We start from the raw sequence: 19718 nt of genomic DNA on the forward strand, positions 1-19718 counted from the left end.
TAAGCTTGTCCTAGAGTGTTTTCCTTGAGCTCTTAGAACCCAAATCCTTTATAATACATGAAATATACTCTGTTAGGTTATTTTTGTTCCTTATTTGCATTTTAAAAGATAGTAATCATTACTTTGTCCCAACAGCAAAATATTTTAACATGTAATGATGTAAAGGAGTGATATAAATGTCGACATTTTTTTCACTCTGTGTGTTATACGCAGGGCTGGTTTGTATTCTAAATGTGAATTCTATTAACTGTATTGGGGAACAGGTAACCTTTTCAATTTTATTGCACTGAATGAACCACATAGGTAAAATCCATCAACATACAGTGTATTACTATCTAGATACAGGAATATAAAGGGGAAGTTGAAGCTGAAACAGCAAGACCACACCCTTTAGCCTGGCTGCAGCATAAATTTAGGTCCATGTAAATGAACAATTTTATACCTCAGAAATTTTTTTCTCAGGTATTGACTTTTGTTGAATTGTGTATTTCTAACCTTGTAGTTGGATTTTCTGATATATATTTTTTAATACAGTTAGTTGTAATTGGTTACTTGATGGTTAAAAAATCATCATGTGTAGGGGAGTAGGCGGGGCTTACGGCTGTGCAGACTCTGGATCCATAAATATAACTTGGTAGTTTCATTTTATTTATTTTTTTTATTTCAGTGGTAATTATGTATTAGTTTTATTCTCATTCTGCTTCCTGTACAAACTATATTGTAAACATAATTTACACTATACAAGTACATTGTATACATTGTGCTCTGTATTTATGAGTTCATGCCATAATTTTAGCTATACTGGACTATTCACAAAATTCCGGAGTGACTCAGGCCTGGGGTGTTATGATTTATACTGTGTGCTTGTAGAAAAACCCAAATGCTGGCACGCAGGAGTCAAACTTACTATTAAGGAAGACTTTAACGACTCAAATTAAAGACTCCAGGGGGAGTGTAACAAAACCAAAACATGCAAACTGGCAGGATACAAGAAGGATAACAACTGATCTGACAAGGAGCCAAGTAAAATCTATCTATGTACAGGGAAGAGTGATTACTGAGAAAAAAAAAAACAAATGTGCTGATTACTAAGAAAAGACAAGAGTGAGAAGCTGGAAGCAGGGACACTTAGGACATCTGGTGACTATGATACAAGTATAACGAGAATAAATACCTAAAATAATGTACACCATAAAAACCTAAGACAAACATGAAAAACTTAAAAAACTAAAACAAAGACTCCCAAACACTATAACTTGAATCTGTAAACTATTCTTGTCCTGACATGTTATTATAATGTCACTTTATTTATTCATGGCCGTTCTAGACCAAGAGAGGAGTTGCTCTTTTATCACTAACATGTCACATTACTATATATTCTATCTACTAATAAACTGTTTGTCAGTGTTCACTGTTTTGACAGTACTTTTAGTCTTAAAATATTTATTTTTTTACCAACTTACCTATTTACTTATATACTAAAGAATCTCTGTGAAGAACATTTTTCAGTATTAGCTTTTGAGGTGTTCGAAACACTTCCTTCTTTGCCTATAGCTGACCATGAATTTTGATCTCTATATGGTGGGAAGACATGCGGAGAGACCATTTCCTACAGAGATCAATAAAACATCAGCGGTGCGATGGGAGGCCTACTATATGGCTTGGTTTTAAACTGCAGTGCGGCCAGAGTGTACATCCATTTATCAACTCTACCCACTTTATCCTGTAGAGAGTTGCAGCATCTGGAGCCTGTTCTAGTTCACTGTACATCCTGGACATGTCACCTGTTTATCACAGGGCAACAATGGGAACTCACATTAACAGACAACTTGACAGATAGTTAAGCTAAAAAATTGGACTTTTGGAGAAAACTTGGAATATAATGGAAAAAAATACAAGTATCTATAGATAACACAGAGAAAAACTCCATTCAATCATCAGGCTAACAACCATAACATTTTGCCTGTGAGATTAAAGTGGTAGCCTCTGCAGCACCATGTCACATGCATGCATTGGCACGCACTCATTTTCTGTACCTGCTTAATCCTGTTCAGAATCGTAGAGGGCTGGTGCTTATCCCGTCAGTCGGTGGGCAAGAGGCAGGGTACACCCTCAACAGGTCACTAGTCCATCACAGGGTAAACCCAGAGACAAACAACCATGCACACACACTCACATTTAAGGTCAAGTTAGAATTGCTTATTAACCCAACATCCACGTTTTTGAACGGTGGGAGGAAACCGGAGCACCCGCAGAAAACCCACACATGCACGGGGAGAACATGCAGCTGAGATTTAAACCCAGGTTCTTCTTGCTGTGAGATGACAGCTAACCACCCCACTGCCACGCCTCCCCCACAAAATACAGTGCAAATTATAGTGTAACTCTGCATCAGGACTTGAAAATTTGGGACAGAAAATGGACAGATTAAAAAAAGAAAAACGTATGAGAAAGAGATGTCTCATTTCAGCACACTCAACCTAATACACTGAAAGCTCAATGTTATGTGGCAAAATCCTGCGCATTAACTCTGTCAAAATACTTTTCCATTTTATAAAAAAAGGACATTGTCTCTTCTTAATCTCAGACTTTGGATAAGGTAATCCCACACTGTATGTCTGTATGAATATAATGAAAAATAGATTGCATCTGTAATTGTCTTGTCTAGGTCATACACCAACAAAGGGTCAGAGTTAATAGAGTGCAGTAAGTCAAATGATTAACTTGAATTTGAAGTACTGTTCTTACAATCAATGAAATTAGAAATGAAAGTTGAGTTAAAAATTCTAACTGTGTTTTTTTTTTAGATTTAGCTCAGTAGCAGAAAAGGTGAAACATCTCGTATCATAAAAAACTGTCTTAGAGTAATAAAGCTGTAATATTGCATGACGGGTACATTTTTAGTGAGTTACGTTTGATTTGTAGGAAAACAGTGTTAGTCCCTATGTGCATTGTCGTTCCATATTAGAACAGGTTGCAGGCAGTTTCTGGAGATTGTATGTAAATGTAGGCGTACAGCTCCAGATGACCTGTCATCCATGTTCCTGTGCTTCCACTGAGCATCCTAAATGTACATCAGCAGCAAGAGAGACACATTGAGCATCCCAGTGACAACCTGGCCCCTAAGGTCCGTTCCACATCAGGCAGAAAGATGTCACATCCAACCTGTCTTCCACAGAGGAGGCTTGTTTTACAGTGCCATTCTGACTCTGTTTAAGGCAAGCTGTACTGTAGACATATTCACCTGGAAGTTAAGCAGTTTTAAATCTTCTTGCCTATTCTAATGATAATAATGAAGTATATTATAGTCAATTTGGGGTTTTCAGGTGAAAGCACTGTAAGCAAAAGAGGAGTCTATATTCTCATAAAATATGTGGAGAAAAAAATCAAGTTATTGTAGAACAATTTATAGTAATAGCTGCACATAATGATGCAAAGGCTCATTTTTAGCAGAACATGCATATTTTGAATGTCAAATTTACACCTTTAAATGTCTAAGCTCAGTGAACAAAGCTCATCGCTTATTGCTGTGGCTGTTGAAAATTTTATATCAACCTTTTTTAGTTTTGGCAACCTGGAAGCCACAATGTATTCATTATTTAACAACTGAGCACAGTGGGTAAGGTGGTGGTGTGTGGACATGCCATTTCCTTTTGTCTAGCCATCACATTTTAGACCATTCTTGCTCACTGCTGCACATGGTAAAAGTTGCTGTCATGCCAAATATTTTTAATAGCTGACTTTGAAATTTAAAGGTTTTTTTCATTTTTCTCTTTAACTTACATTTCAGCGACTGGAGAGCGGTGCCTCTGTAAAAGATTTAATACTGAGATCAAAATAAATCTCAGTGTGGTGTCTGAGTATGCTCAAACATAGCATGAAAAATTTGTGAGATTCCATTTCAGTACATGAATATACAGTAGATATATTTTTTTCATGACATTTATGAATCTGATAGGTTTCATAGTTTTGTGTGTGAGTTCTTCACTTCATTTTTGAAGTACCAATAAGAGAAGCAGCATTGTGGTTTTTTTGTCTAAATCCCCTGCTCCTTTTGGGGAATCCTGCTGAGCTCTCCTGCCAGCTGGAAACTCTTCCAGCATGCCTCTGCAGCACATCCTGAGGCTGCCGTGGGCCGTTCTCTCAGTCGGCCGTGGCCGCTATTCATTCAAATGGATGCATATGAAGGGCTGGCACTCCCTCTCCTGATGCCAAGCAACATCATCTGGCTGTTTTAAATGCAGAGAAGCAGGCTTAACTCTGAGACCCTCCGGACTGTCTGGATCTTCACTGCGCCATGGATACAGAGTCCACTTAACAGGTGGATCAAACATATTTTCACTACTTGAATCCATATTGAAAGTTAAATACCCAACGCACAAAGCACTTTTACAAAAGTGTAGGTTAAAATAAAATAAAAAAAAAACAAAACAAATAGGCTTTCAAATTAACATGTGTTCAACACTGAAATATCCATGTCACACCAGCAAGTTTAGCAAAGCTGAATCTCTCAGAAATAAAGATGGGCTTAGGTTCATTAGTCTAAACTGGTTTTATGAGATTTGAAAATCATTGCAATCTGTTTTTTTCACATTTTGTAGAAAAAAATTGCTACATTGTTGTAATTTCTAGGGCACAAAGTAAGTGAACACAAGTGAAACTACATTATCATTTCTCTAAAACTCTCAAGTCCACACAAATATCCCAAAAATAGGGGGTTTATGATTCTCCATTTTGCAAAACCTAAAAATTATTTTTTTTCTTTTCTCGCCAAAAGCTGAGTTTGCACCTGGATGTGTGGTGAAAACACAGGCGGAAATGTTTGTTCATAATAGTGCAGATGAGGCCTAGACCTCTACAGTTCTCAAATGAACACAGGAAATCAGCTGTGAGTTCTGTAACAGTAAAGGGAGGGGACTCATTTAATGACAGAAAAAATGTGGTAATGACACAGAGCCGGACAGCGTTTGACTTCAGCTGAGCTTTGATTTCCAATTCATGTTGAGCCCACACTGTTCATAAGAGTGTAAAACCCAGGTGTCTCATCATAGACACTGCTTTACCTCACGACAAGCCCCTACATTCTATAATTGCTTCACCCCATGGAAAGCACCCAAGACTTAAAAGAGAGAAATTGTACTATTATAGACTCTACTGAAATTAATGAACAGTTTTGCATATTTGTCATGGGTCACAAAAAAGATACCATACTGTACTCTTGAATCCTACTTTTAAGGGGTTTTAAAAGGGAATCTATTAAACAGAAAAGTATGTACTTATTTCTGTTGCTTTCTATGTTAAGTTGTGGTTTAGGAATTTAAAGTTCTTCTCCTTAAACATAAAAGAGCAGAGAGTCATCAACATCCCAAATGGGATAGACCTGTCCTCTTTTAGTTGATTGTCGCCCTCCGCCAAAGATGAAGAGGTGATAATGTTTTTGCCTGTGTCTGTACAAGTGTGTTCATTCATCTGTAACATTAGCAAAATTATCTCATGAATCACTGGGAGGATTTTAATGAAACTCTCAGAAAGTAATGAATGGAAGAACCTCTACCACTGTATAACTTTTTGAGACAATCCCATTCAAAATGGCCTCCACAACTAATCAAGCTTAGCAACCTTTCATTTAGAACGTCTACTTTGTTTAAATGTTAGTGGTCAAAGTCAGGAGGGGAATGGAGTCTTGCAAAGTTCAAGGCTAAATCGAAGAAAACCCCATGTTCGATGTCAAAGTGGAAGGTTCTAGTATACACCACTATTTAGATATATCACATGACAAGTTTGAAGATCCTTAAGCAACATTTGATTTATGATATGTGGTGTTGGTGGTAAATCTATTAGTGAAGTTTTGCACATTTGCTGTCTTCAAACTTGCCATCTCAGCAGCAAGAGTCTCTTTCACACACATACCACAATAAACCATTTTCATGAGAACATTTTTAAGGTGTGTGAATGACAATCCACACTATAAAAAAGCCACAATCCACTCTATAATCAAACATTTATTAAAATATAGCCAGCGCCAAACTCCCCATACCCCCCAAAATGTGAGGGTTTGCTGCAAAAACTAGTGGGCAGACTGAATTACTGTCTGCATCTTCCTTATCGGTGCCACTGTGGGTTTTCAGAAGAAAGTTTAAATGGAAAAAAGCTTTGCTGGGAGTTTCCATGACAGAACATCACAAGTAAAAAAAGTTTCAAAATTCATTAAAAAAAACGAGAAAAAAAAACTTTGTCAATATAAAGATAACTTGGAACTATGAAAGTTTCCTCTTCTCATCATGTTTGGGGCTGCAACTTGCAAACCAATATTTGTACGACAACCAATTAAATTTCACTGTCGATATGGGAAATTGGGTTGCAAGATGAGAGGATATCCTTAGAGTAAGAGGATTTGGAAAGGATTTGTGTGAGTGTTTGGTGCAGTAGCGGCAGTGAAGGAACTTTGGAATATAGAGATGACAAAAACGAAATGAGTAGCAGATAAATAAATATGTTTAATGTTGATATGAAACTACATCTTTCTCTAACTGGTCAATCCATCTCTGTCCCCAAGGTCAGTAAGGGTCTTTTTTTTTTACTTTCAATTTTTTTAAAAAATGAGATTTTATTATAATTAATTTCAGTTAAAAGAGCAAGTGTTTGTTGTGAGCAGTATTACAGTAACTAAAGTGACATTTATCAGTACATTTGGTCATTTAGAAATTTTTAGACACTTTTTGAGTCCCATTCTGATTTATTTGCCTAGTTACCTTGTTTTTCTCTGAAGACATGTTTTTCTTAATACAAATGTCATTTAATCTGGAGATGTGGAGTAAACAACTGGTCTGTAGCTGTTATAATGCATACCTCAATACACTGCAAACAATTTGATCCATTATAGACACATGAGCAGTAAAAACTCTTTCTTTAACTTAACAATAAGCAGCAAAATGCATGTTCTGTATGACACATAATAAAACAGAAGTTAACCATTTCTCCTGGATTATTAGTAGATCAACATAATAGGGGTGAAGCACATTTTCTGTGTTTGCTGCTGTTTTGACTACGGCTGCAGTTTACCTCCTCAACAGTAGGTGTTGCTGTTGAAAAAGCAATTCCACTAAACAGCAGGAACTGCAGCCAGAAAAAGAGGTGTCCACTACAAGAAGTGACGAGAAGGGATCCACTCCGGATAGACAAACATAACTACACTTTTACTATTTATAGTGAATACTTGTAGAAACCAACTCGCTTGCAGGCTTTTCATGTATTCCTTAAACTGATAACATTTTATTGATACAAAGACATAATCAACTGATGCATCTAAATTTAATCTCAAAGCTGTATGAGTCCAGAGCTGCTCCACCAGTTTAGCCCCATTTTTAGGCAGCCATGAATCTGTATAAGTTGGTTAATCGTCACATCCCTAACCTCTACCAGTCTTCTATAATGTGCATCAGCACAGTGTAATTTTTCTAAACTACAGTTCTGCTGGTAATTGTGGGTTTTTTTTTTCATTAAGTCTAGCCCAATTGATAATAATTCTGTTTTAAAACCATAATTGGAACACTAAATTGATTTAACAAGAACACAGCATATAGGAAAGGCTCTTCCCCTGGAAGAATCTATCATTCCTTATTTCTTTTCTTTTTTTGTCTCTTTGTCATCAGAATCAATCTAGCTCTGTGTTAACTCACAGTCTATAGGTTCGGCTCAGCAGACAGCTGGAGTTAACGCTCATCAATGCAATATTACTCATGTTGTTCTTTTGTTTGGACTTTGCCTTGCTTCCCTGCAGAGTATCATATGAGCTCCATTGCGTTCAGTTTAAACCAATCTGTTTTAAACTTCATTACATGATAGATGCATATATTTATTTGTCACTAACTTAGATATCTCCCCCACTTCTCTATTTTATAATCATCAAGTTCTTGAACACTATCATTTATAGTGCAACAGGGATACATTGATATTTTGTCTGCACTTCTAGATAACCAGTATATTTATATTTTATATTATTTACCTTGAGGACCTAAAAGTAAAAGCACTTATGGTGTTGAATTGTATGGGATAAATTTGTCTTTTTTTATTCAACTGAAAATTTAAATTTGGTTTCTAATACATTGCTTTTTTTTACTCTTAAGTAAATATTCAAACCTTGATGTTTTACATAAAAACCCAGAAACGAAAACTGTTATACTAGTAGTCTTCTTTTGTTTTAGACAGCGTATTAAAAAATAATCTCAACAGAAACTTTAATCAAAATATAGTGTAGTAGTAGCTGAAAGTCATCAGCAACACCTATTTACCGAAATATCACCTGATACTTAAAAGATCAGATGAGATTTTATGTTTTCAACAGACGTGACAAGAGGTCAGAGAGACTCACCAAGGGTAAGAGCAAGACAATGAGGTAGAAAAAAAAACACTTTGTGCAGGATGCATGGGGAGACAATGCTTAAAAAGAAAGAAAGGTTGTGTCACAGATCTAGCCAATCAGGAGGACCTTCAACATACTGACTCAGATGCTCAGGGAAGAAGAGGGGGACAGCTCACCTCTTCAGAAAGGGCAACATGACAGGGCCCTCAGCTCATGATCTCCCAAAGGGAAAGTCCATATGGAGTAATTATCTATCGGAATACCTATGATCTGCATGAAAAAAAATTTTCCCCCCACTATTTTTTCCCTTATTGTTTGCTTTTTTGTCTTTGTTTGTTTTAAAAATGATTGGTCGAACACTTATGCAACACTGTTTTATGATCGGGTGTTAAACTTGGCTCAGTGTACAATCAGTGTACTAAACCAGCTGGTCAGGATGTGTGTGCCGTAAGGACTTTGCTGTCAAACCTTTGGCCTCCCCTCTTCACCGGACAGCCTCCATTGGTGGAATAATTGGCACGCTAAATTATTAAAAAACACCCAGGGCACATAATCATAAATATTCACTTGACGTTTTGCTTAGATCAACAGTCACAGCTAAAATCTTTGGATGTGACTCCATGACAGCACAAGTGTGTGTGCGAGTCTGTGTGTGTGCGCCTTTGTCTGAGCTATGGCTGCTCAGGGGCGGATTGATGGACAGTATTTAAAAAACCAAACGTCTTGCTGTCAGTCAAACTAGCTAAATGTAGACAGCATGAAAATGTCAGACTCAAGGAAACACACACATGTGGGTATATATTTGGTAATATACGTATATATATATATCCTCTCTGGGCCCCGAAAATGTCAGCCCATCTCAAAATGGGCACGCTCACTCATGAACATGCACACCCAGGACTCGGCAGCGCAGCACCTCTCGTCACTCTGCTGTTGTAACAAGTGTCTCTAATGAACCCGTCACTGTACTTGTCTGAGACAAGACAATTAGAAAATGTTAACAACGAAGAGCTGCAGTGAACAAGTCCATTAGACAATGAGGTGTGTAATTCTGATTTACACTTTGATGTTTTGAGCTGTCGCACAATTTATTTGTATTAAAACGACTATGTTTACTGTTTATATACCTTTTACCAGTTTTTAGACAAAAGATTATCAAGACCAGTTCATTTCTGACCTGAATATGCTGGGAGAACTGATTATACGATGCGATGCTCATGATACTTGCAAGTCTTGCCACTTTTAGAAATACTTCAATTTCAAAAAAGGTTGTTATTTATACATGACTGTGGGATAGTTCCGATATTTTGAAGTGGAAAAAGGAAGAAAGGTTGGGGAAAGGTTATCAACAATCACTATTTTACCTGTTGCAGAAAGTTTTTTGAACAGCCTTCATTTAGAGAAATAGAGTTTAATTCTAATTGAATTTACAAGCTAAAAGTCAGTCTGACAACCAGTGGATTGCTGCAGTCATGAAACAACTTCAGAACCAAAAATCTTATAGCCATTCATGTCGTTGCTGTTTTATAATCCTTTAGTTTGCCATCCCAGACTACCAGAAGTGCTACAGCTGCCGCTGCTGTTATTCACTCTTGCAAAAAACATCAAACTTTATGCAAACAATCAAATAACACAAAACTGACAACAACATAAAGGTTTATAAACTAGTGTTTGCATGAGCTGAATTGTAATTTTTGGGAATGTTTTAAGATGGCAGCAATTTTTCCTGGTATTGACCCCTCTTAGACTAGCCGTTAGCTCATCAATATGGTCAGAACTGGGTTTTTTTGTTTTGTTTTTCCAAACTGAGGTTGTTTAAGGAACTTAAGAGGTGAGATATTAACTCTTCCTTCCCAAAACTCTAACTTCAAAAGAACTTCTTTTTCTTTTATGTATTGCAAGTAACGTTAAAGACACTGACGGCAACCGTTATAATTAATACATTAAACTTCAATTTCAGAGAAGCAAAAGTCAAATTTTTACCTAATAATTGTCTCTGAGGCAGCAGCTTGATAATAACAGGTGAACTCAATTGACGGACAAGGACAAAATCAAAATTAGATACTCAGTCTCAGTGCGTCATTTATATAAACAGTGGTTGATATCAACCTGTGTCATCATGTTCATGTTAAAGAAGTATATAATAAAAATAAAAGGGATTATGTTGAAGGGTTTGTCTTTTTTATACATTGATGAGCTCCTGCAATCAGTTCGGCACATCACATTATTTTCATCCTTTCAGGCTCATTGTATAAGTGTACTCATAGCCATTACACACAACCTGTTCAGTACAATGGTAGTCATTTATCTATGCTTTTTGAATGAATCTAGGTGTGTATTTGTGTGCATTTGCACGTATGCCTGTGGGTGTGAGGACAAACTCGAGGAGTGGCGAGACACAACTGACTGTTGATCTATTTGTGTGCGGTGCATGGAAGAGCAGCAGTCATACTAACCATTAGCATCCCTCAGTGGCTGTGAGAGAATCTGAACATTGAAAAAAAAAACGAAAAACCCATTAAGCTATTTAACTCTCACTGTGTGAGTGTGTCTGTATGTGTATGTTTGCATGTGGCTGAGCCCATTAGCTGAATAAACTGTCTACTATGATTGTGGTGTCAAATGAGTTTGCCAAAACGTTTCTGCGTGGCCCAGCAGTCTCTGTCCTTTCTAAAGTCATGACACACATACACAAAGCTCTCAGTCATGGTTAATTATTAATTGATTTGAAATGCTGCATCATTATTCAACCATCTATGAAACTTTGGACGCACAAACAAGCAGATGCATATTCCATATGGCGAGTTTAACAGATACAATTGAGGTTTTCATGATCAGGGTTGTTCCTTACAAAAGTGAAGAATATTAATTATGGGCAGCACGACAGATTAGTTGTTGCCCCACAGCAAGAAGGTCCTGGGTTCAAGCTCCAGGTTGGACCCGGGATCTTTCTGTTTGTATGTTCTCCTCATGTTTGCAAGGGTTTTCTTTCGACACTCAGGTTTCCTCCCACTGTCTAAAAACGTGCATGTTAGCCTGCCTTCGAGCCCAGGCCACCCTTGAAAAAGAGATATGTTATCTCAATGGGATTTGCCTGGTTAAATAAAGTTTAATAAATAATTAATTGTGCAATGACTACTCCAGTTTTGTTTGTACTTAAGTAAAAACAAGCATTTGTACAACTGTAGAACACATCCACAGTAAAAATCTGGACAAATAGTTATTTTACTGTTTTTCTTTAACATTTATACATTTATTTAATTTAAAAGACCCAACATAATTGAGTGTAACAAATTACAAGGTGGTGGTATTTTATGTTTAATAAGTTTTTTCCCTTTTCCTCCGCCTCATTTTGCCTATTAATGGATCAGTTTGCATGCCCCTGCCTTTTAGCAAATTCTGGGGGCAGTGGACGTTTTCTGTTTTTTTTACAGACGACTTCCAGGCAGGGAGACACTTGAGGATATTTTAAAGTTGATATGCATCTAATTTCCTTGTTCAGACAATTAGAGGGGCTATTGTATGTATAGTCGGTGCTGATAATCTGCAAAAAGACTGTTTGTGTAGGGTAAACAGGTTCACTGATTTCAGTCCAATCCAATCTGGTTCAGTGGCAACATAATTGGTATTGAGATCCTGAAATCTGCACTGAACCAGTGGTCTGTGAAGTCTAGTCTGTGACCAGACATCTAACCAGGACATGTAAGGAGAGGACATGAGGCGCATGCTGAGTAATGTTAAATACTCAGTTACAATATTATTGCTAGGGCTCACAATGTTATAAAAACTAAAATAATTGCATATAACATGTCCCTTCTATATTTTTTGTTAGTTTTACAAACCCTGTCCTAAAAGGATCGTTTTAACCAGATTGATATATCTATTTAAAGAGATTTTATCTCAGTTTACATTTGTAAATTTGTGCTAACTGACAAAAAATGTTAAGCACCCAGAAGAAATTATCTGATTTGGATGTAGATTAGTACACATGCAGACCAGTGATGGATATGCAAATGATTTGATTTGGAAGGTGCTGGCACCTCTGAAATGGGCTCCAGAGGTTGTGGCATTATGAGTGAAAAGGCTGTGTTATGAAAAACACAGGGTGCCTCTTAGTCGTGTGAGACAGCATAACCAGCACGTGACGAAGTTTAATAGGGGTCACATTATGAGTTTGCATGAAGACGGGAAGTTGTATCGCGCAACTACCCGGAGTGTGGCATGTACAGATATCATAGTGGCTTGATGTTGGAACTAATGGGTACATGAGAGCACCCACACACGTGGTGAAGGTTCTGATCACCTATATCAGAACACTCCAGGGCAAAAATCATCATATTGTGCTCCAAGCCTGACAGAATCCTATGACATCTGTGCCTGTCATTCGGGTACAAGTACTGAATACTGCCAAGATGACAATATCATGTGTCATCTCACCAGTGTCTCAGCCACTGGCATCAGCCATACTACAAGTTCATCATCCGATGCATGGACTAATAACACCAGAGTAGAGACTGCTGCATTTGGAGTGGCGCCTTAACCAGGAAAAATGGACAGATGACAAGTGGTGTATCATTTTTTTAGTGATGAATGTTAATTATACATTGCCACGGATGACTGCTGTACGTGCACATGGTAGCACCAAAGAGAGAGGACCAGTCCTTCTAATGTTGTGAAGAGACACCATTATTACTCCTTACATCTTGGTGTGAGGAACCATAGGGTCACCTCTGGTTGTGATCTGAGGGAACCTCACAGCACAGCTCTACATAACTGACATCCTGGGTCCTCGTGTTTTACCATTCCAGAGACAGTACTGCGGTACAGTCTTTCAGCAAGACAACACCCATTCACACACAGCATGTGTCTCTGGACTGCCTGAGTGATGTTGAAATCCTCCCATAATCAGCCCCATCTTTTTTCAATTGAACAAGTGTGGGATTTGCTCATATGTCAGCTCAAAGACATGCAGTGCCGATTTGCCAGATCTTGAGAACCAGTTCTAAGAGCTGTGGGCTAACTTGCAGCAGAAAAGAATACAATGTCTGTATGACCTAATTTCACACCAAATCACTGCTTGTATCCAGGTCCATGGGGTTTCACACTCTACTCACATGGGACCAGCAGTATGCTCTTACTGTCAGCTCAACTATCCATTTTTCTATTTTTTATTTCAATCATTGCAATACAGTCACATGACTTTTCAACACTTTTTTTCCCCACCAATCCATCTAAGTGCTTGACATTTTTTGTCAGTAAGTGTATTTTAGCTCACACACAAAAAGTATTCACACACATTCGTCCTCACAGAGGTTGTGAGTGTTAAATTTAGTCTAATGCAAACAGCTATGTATGAATCAAATAAAATTACTGACAAGTAACCCGAAAATAAAGGAGAGAAAATATAAAGTAGATTCTCCCTTTGTCAAGGTTAACAGCAGTGGGATTCAAACTAATACTTCTGTTTTTAAATGAATAGCAAAGGCTTATTCTGGCATTCACAAATTAAGCCATAATAATTTAGATTCAGATTGACTTTCTCATGATTGATTTTTTATGTGACCCTCATTACCAGAAACAACTCCATTGTTACTGTGAAAGTTGGCACTGAAGTTGATATTGTCACAAATATTAACACTTGCTCCATTCTGTCTCCATGGCAATTTAATTATAATCTGTCACAACTTTTACATAATGTGTTTTGAGTCAGACTGTTCATCTCCTAAGGACACCTTTACACACCTCACTTTGTGTCGTGAGAAACAGCAAGTATTTGTACAACACCAAAACTGTGGTTTTACGGGAATCACTTTAAGAGAATTGTGTTTAACTGAATTTTTAAAATTAAAATGGACACTGCAGTTCATAACAGAGAACCCTGCAAGCCCCAGTCATCATCTGAAATTTTCCAAGTTTTCCTAAGATTAAATTTGTTATGCTGCAAAGATGGGAGAAAAGGCAAAAAGACATGATTTATTTATTTTTTGTTCTAACATATTAAGACCTACCAAACTTAGAAAAAGAGGCAGGCTTGGGTCTTCTTCCTTTTCTTTTTAAGGGAACCCCAGACCAATTCAGCAATCACTTGAAGTTGTTGCCCTAAAGCAAGACATAACGGCATTTAAGGCTTTCTGGTTCGATTCCTATCACGAATTCAGTCCGGGGATTCTTTCACATCAATTCACAATCATACAAGGTCACACACACACAGAGGGAGAGAGAGAAAAAAAAGCAAACATAGCTATCTGCCAAGTTAAACTTCCTGGTGGAGGTTCAGTGCCATCAATAAGCTTGGCTCTGAGACTGATCCAGCCAGTACCATGCTGCCCACAGGCTTTTGCAAACGAATACATAAATACAAATCCACACACTGACATTCATTTCATGCTGTTTCTACGTCACACCTTACTGTAAAGTCTGTCTGTCTCCTTTGAGAGGTGAGGAATAAATTTATGGGATGAGGATGGGGAGGATCGTAAGGAAGATTTACAGTTCTTTAAGGAACACATGAATGAGGCAGAAGGGAAATATGAGTTAGATCAAATGTAGCAAATGACATGTGGGTGTTTGACAATTCCCCTAGATATACTCTACTTAAGACCTTCAGAGGAAGTGCAGATAAAACAAGTGCAAAAATGAAACATAAGCACACAGAAAGCATGGCTTCTCTTTACCAGGGTGATCTTTCCTACGTATTTTACTAGAAGAGCTGCAGTAAAAAATTGGATCTGTGGTATTTACCTTCTGACAGGCAGAAGAACAGGTTAACAATGCGAAGAATCGGGACTGTTTAATCAAAGACTGATGGTTTGTGCTGTGGTGAGGGATCGGTTTGTGTAAGTGTTTGTCAGATCAGAGAATAATGAATTTCAGCTCTGTGGGGAAATAAAAACAGTGAGGTGACTGTTGTGCCTCGAGCAGCTCCGCGTGGAAACATATAATGACAGAGTGGGTGTCACTGAGGCGGCTTTCATATTTTAACACACAATAGAATTCAAGACAGCACTTAAAGGCATCTGAAGTCTTAAGACATTTTTTGTTACATGCTTTGTCTATTTGATGGCTGGTAATGTAGTGATGAATGAAAAGTGTTACACATCAGCTCAGCTTGGGTCAAGGGAGGGAATATAAAACTACCATATAGTCGAGTTAAAACAGGAATATTTATTATTTAAAAGTACAGTACAACAGAGGATGGCATAAAAGAGCACATGCAGCAAAAGGAAAGGCCGATGGCAAAACTTTATAAATGAAATTAACATTCCTTAAATGAATGCCTATGGCCAATCGCAATGCATCCCAAAATTTTTAACAAAACTCTAGTGTGATCTTAAAGTGCTTGGACTATGTGATAGGGATGACTCCCAGCTCCTAGCACACAAAATTGTAGTTCCAAGTCAGTCAAAAATAACTGATTTATATTTTTGTTTCTCAAGCTGTGATGACAGACTAACTGTAGTTAATCAATTGTTAATAAATTAATGCTTTCTAAGAGTTTCAATAAAATCCATCTAGTAGGTCAGATATTTTGCTAACAGGCAGACAAATCAACCCACGCACACATACACAGACAGGCAATTATATTACCACTTACCTTTCATGGCGGAGAGCAATAAAAATAAAAGCTATGACAAAATAAAAATTTAGAGAAACTAAAACCTGTCCAATCTTTTGAAATTAAAAAGGATCAAACAAAAACATACCATGTTTTTATTACCGTGTATTTATTCACCAAACCGGTGAACAGGAGTGAGGTTCTCATGCTGAGTCACTACTGTCCTGAATGACATTTTGCCTGTGTGTTTCAGCAGATTCAACGACAAGCGATCTTTAAAACTGACAACCTGATTCTATTCCGGGTCTGTTTGGCACTTGATGAAAGGAACTCCCGAGCAGTGCCACAGGGAATGTCAAGTGACCTAATGACATTATCGTTTGGTTTGTCTTGATCTGTTTTATCGGTTTTTAATAAAGACCAACTTACTGTTTTGTTTAGGCTTATTCTAAATCATTAAGAAAATGAGTCAGACTGTCATTAAGCTAATGATCAATCAAAATGACATCTTGCCAATTTAGGTTTTATTGGTGTTTAAGGCACCTCCCAACTTTTGTAAACATGTTTGTTTTAAACAAAGGCAAATAGGTTCTGAAATTCACCAGATAATTTAGAGATTTACAACACATTTGTTCTCAACATTGTTAAAAAATTCATGAAAATGTTTGCAACAGAATGTATCAATAATATATGTGATCATATATTATCTGTCTTCTGTCAATTCTCCAGTCTTCCTGCATACTACCACTTTCAAATGCATTTTTTTTCATTTGGGGACTCAGTGGAAAACATCACAATTAAATTTAAAACAAGTTAGGGTTTTTTTTAACTTACTTTTCTTTCTATAATTGCCTGCATATGTTATTTTTCCATATTCTTTAATCTGACAAAGATGTCTTCGACCTCAACCACCTACTGGTGATTTGACAGCAGTTTTTCCAAAGATCAACCAAATCATTAAAACTCAATGCTTGCTGGGTAGACAAGAGCTTGAATTCATCAGAGTATGAAAAAACTCATATACATCAATGCGTATGTGAAGTCTGGTGTTATGACATTGGCAAAATTGTGGGGGAGTTCTGTAGGCTGTTGGGTGTGGGCTCTTTGGATTATATTTGTGGTTTGTTGACCACAGAAGCTTCTTCACGTTGTTATCTGGGGACACTTTGTTGTGCTTTTAGGACCCTAACAGTTTTTGTTTAGTCCACTACTGTACTGATGGGGGAAGTTGCCGCTGTAGGGGGAGGCTGCTGACATGGAGTGAGGTGTGGCTGGTCTTTACAAATGTTTTAAAAAGTGGCAAATAAGTGAAAAAAAACACCTCAGATCATTTTTGTCAAGTGTTGACCCATGTTGACTCACGTTGAACTTGCTTTTGCCTATTCAAATATTCATTTTCAAAATACATTTTTTTAGCTGCAATCAATTACTCCAAATTATCTCACAATATTCTTTGTGTGTGTCAGATGTTGTGCCTTTCCTGTTAATGATCTTTTCCTATAAATTACTGCATATGTACTTTTAAAAACTTAATTCATGGAATTTTAGTTAACCAAATCTTTTTGTTGTTTGTTAAGGACAGATAAAAAAACTCCCGAGATACCAGAACACCTGCTCTCCGTCCTCACACGGGATCAGGAAGATGCACGGAGGAAGAGAGTCAAAAACAGCCAAGAGTCCATCTTAAAATCAAACACATTTATTCACTTTCAGCGCTAAAAGGGAGACGAGCTGCTTACCGAAATTCAGAGCACTCAGCCTACGTCTGCCTCTAACTTCCTGCCCCATGTACTTTTGTTGCTCGAAAACCAAAACAATATTCCCGTCTGGTAGTTTTCCATATCCCTGCTCCTCGTGGTGTGTTGCCGTGGATTTTTTGATGACATCATCTTATCACGTGTTCTCTGCAACCTATCATTCATCCTGTACATTTCTCTTCTAGGCTCTGAATTCCGGTAAATGGAAACTTCATGGTCTTACATTTTATATAACTTCACGTTATTAAATCTAAACCGTAGTAATTGTTTCTTCATTGATATTTACACATTTGTTGAAAAGTGTGTGTGTGTTTCAAAATGCACTTTTTGATTTTCTTTATTTAGAATCCCTATACTGATACTGCGATCTTCTTTGTCTTTGTCATGGCAGGATGATTCCATCCAGCAGCAACGACTTCCTGGTTCGAGACCTTGCTGCTGGACGCAGCTACGATCTTTGTGTCCTGGCCGTTTTTGATGACGTCATCACATCACTGACTGCAACACGTCCTTTGGGCTGTCTATCATTCACGACGGACACAGAGTTCAGCCAGTGTCAAGCTCTACACAGCCACTTTTTGGGCGGAACTATGATCATCATCATCGGAGGGATTATTGTTGCATCTGTGCTAGTTTTCATCATCATTTTAATGATTCGATACAAGGTTTACAATCACCAAGGCACAGGCCATGGAAAAGCTACCATTACAGCTGCAGCACCAAGACCACAGAGCAATGGACAAGGAGGCAGTCAGGTCCAAGTCCTGCCTCATTCTGCCTCAAAGATGACAGACAGTCAGGATGAGCAGGTGCTTTTGCCATCCAGGGCCATGTCGCCTAGCAACCCTGTAAAAGACACAGTGGCACTGGTCGAGGAGGAGAGTAGTGGACAGTTCGTCATGGCAAAGACTGACTCCTTGTCTAATGAGGAGCTGCTCTCACCAACCAAGGCCCGCTTCTCTTCCAGGGTTGCCATTGAGATGAAAATCAGACCGCAGTCTGTCGCCAAAGAGCCCTCATCTCCCAAGGAACTGGCAGGTAGTGGAGAGACAGAAATGGGGGGGGAAGGAATAAACATAGAGAAGCCAAGCGTGGAAGGGAGCATTTCAGAGAGGTGAAAACAGTTGACAGAAAGAGAGTGGGTGGAGACATTCAAAGAAGGGACACAAAGAAGGCAAAGTCAAACAGAAAGAGATGTAGGAAGACAAATAGACAATGTGCAATGAGAGTGTGAAATTGAGCGAGATAATAATGGAGGAAAGAACAGTGAGAAACTGAGTGAGTGTGAAAGAAAGAATAAAAAAAAAACACCATTCTTGTGCTCTTAAAATATATTAAAAGAGACAAAAGGTGAGAGAACCTTCCGTCTGTAGAAGTGCATTTTTCTAAAGTTTTATTTAACTTTTTCTTTGAAGTTTCATTCTGTTTGAAAGACCTACTCAACAAAAGGCTTGGAATACAGTCTGGGAAAAAAATACTTTAACTGCAGTCATGCTTGTTTTCTACTCTTGCAAAGTACTAAGCCTAATGTCTTAGCAGTGAAAGGTTTTAAAATTGATAAGAAGTTCAGGTAATTGCTAAATGTTTGCCCAAGTAACTTGGGCATTGGATTATGACCATATTTTTAGAAAACAATGCTCATGTGCTTTCTCAAATCACTGTTAGACTACAGTAAACAGTAAACAGCACAATGAGCCGATGTTAGAGCAGAAAGTGGTTAGCCAAACGATAACACCTCTTAGGTGAATGTTCCATTTGTATCCAATAAATCTCTACAATTAGGCTAAAAGAAGAAAGCCCTTTTATCATTAGGAAAAGCAAAGCCCCCCCAAAAACAACAAAAAACAAAAGGCCATAGAGGCAGGATGAAAATCATTTAAAGGTTGTAAAAAATTCTCCCAAAATATTTTTCTCCTAAATAGAGCAAATAATTTAATAATAAATTATGCCAAGACATTGGCTGAGGTTGCATTTCACAAAATGTTCAGGCTTCCTTGAAATTAGGTTTGTATATAACAAGACAGCAACAATATAGTATTTAATA

The 19718-nt window shown here is 37.7% G+C and overlaps 1 protein-coding gene across 3 annotated transcripts in view; it reads left to right on the forward strand.

The window, feature by feature from the left end:
• Positions 1-19718, forward strand: part of zgc:172282 (leucine-rich repeat and fibronectin type III domain-containing protein 1-like protein) — a 194199-nt gene that overhangs the window by 152346 nt on the left and 22135 nt on the right. For 2 of the 3 annotated variants that reach the window (XM_017434095.3, XM_017434098.3), the window contains exon 9: positions 18066-18712. In XM_017434095.3, coding sequence (XP_017289584.1) covers positions 18066-18712 — 647 coding nt within the window. Of the gene's footprint in view, positions 1-18065; positions 19499-19718 lie in introns of those variants that run through there. The other variant, XM_017434092.2, reaches the window with a different exon arrangement.

The sequence above is a fragment of the Kryptolebias marmoratus genome, linkage group LG2 (genome assembly GCF_001649575.2).
Source record: "Kryptolebias marmoratus isolate JLee-2015 linkage group LG2, ASM164957v2, whole genome shotgun sequence".
NCBI classification, from domain to species: Eukaryota; Metazoa; Chordata; class Actinopteri; order Cyprinodontiformes; family Rivulidae; genus Kryptolebias; species Kryptolebias marmoratus.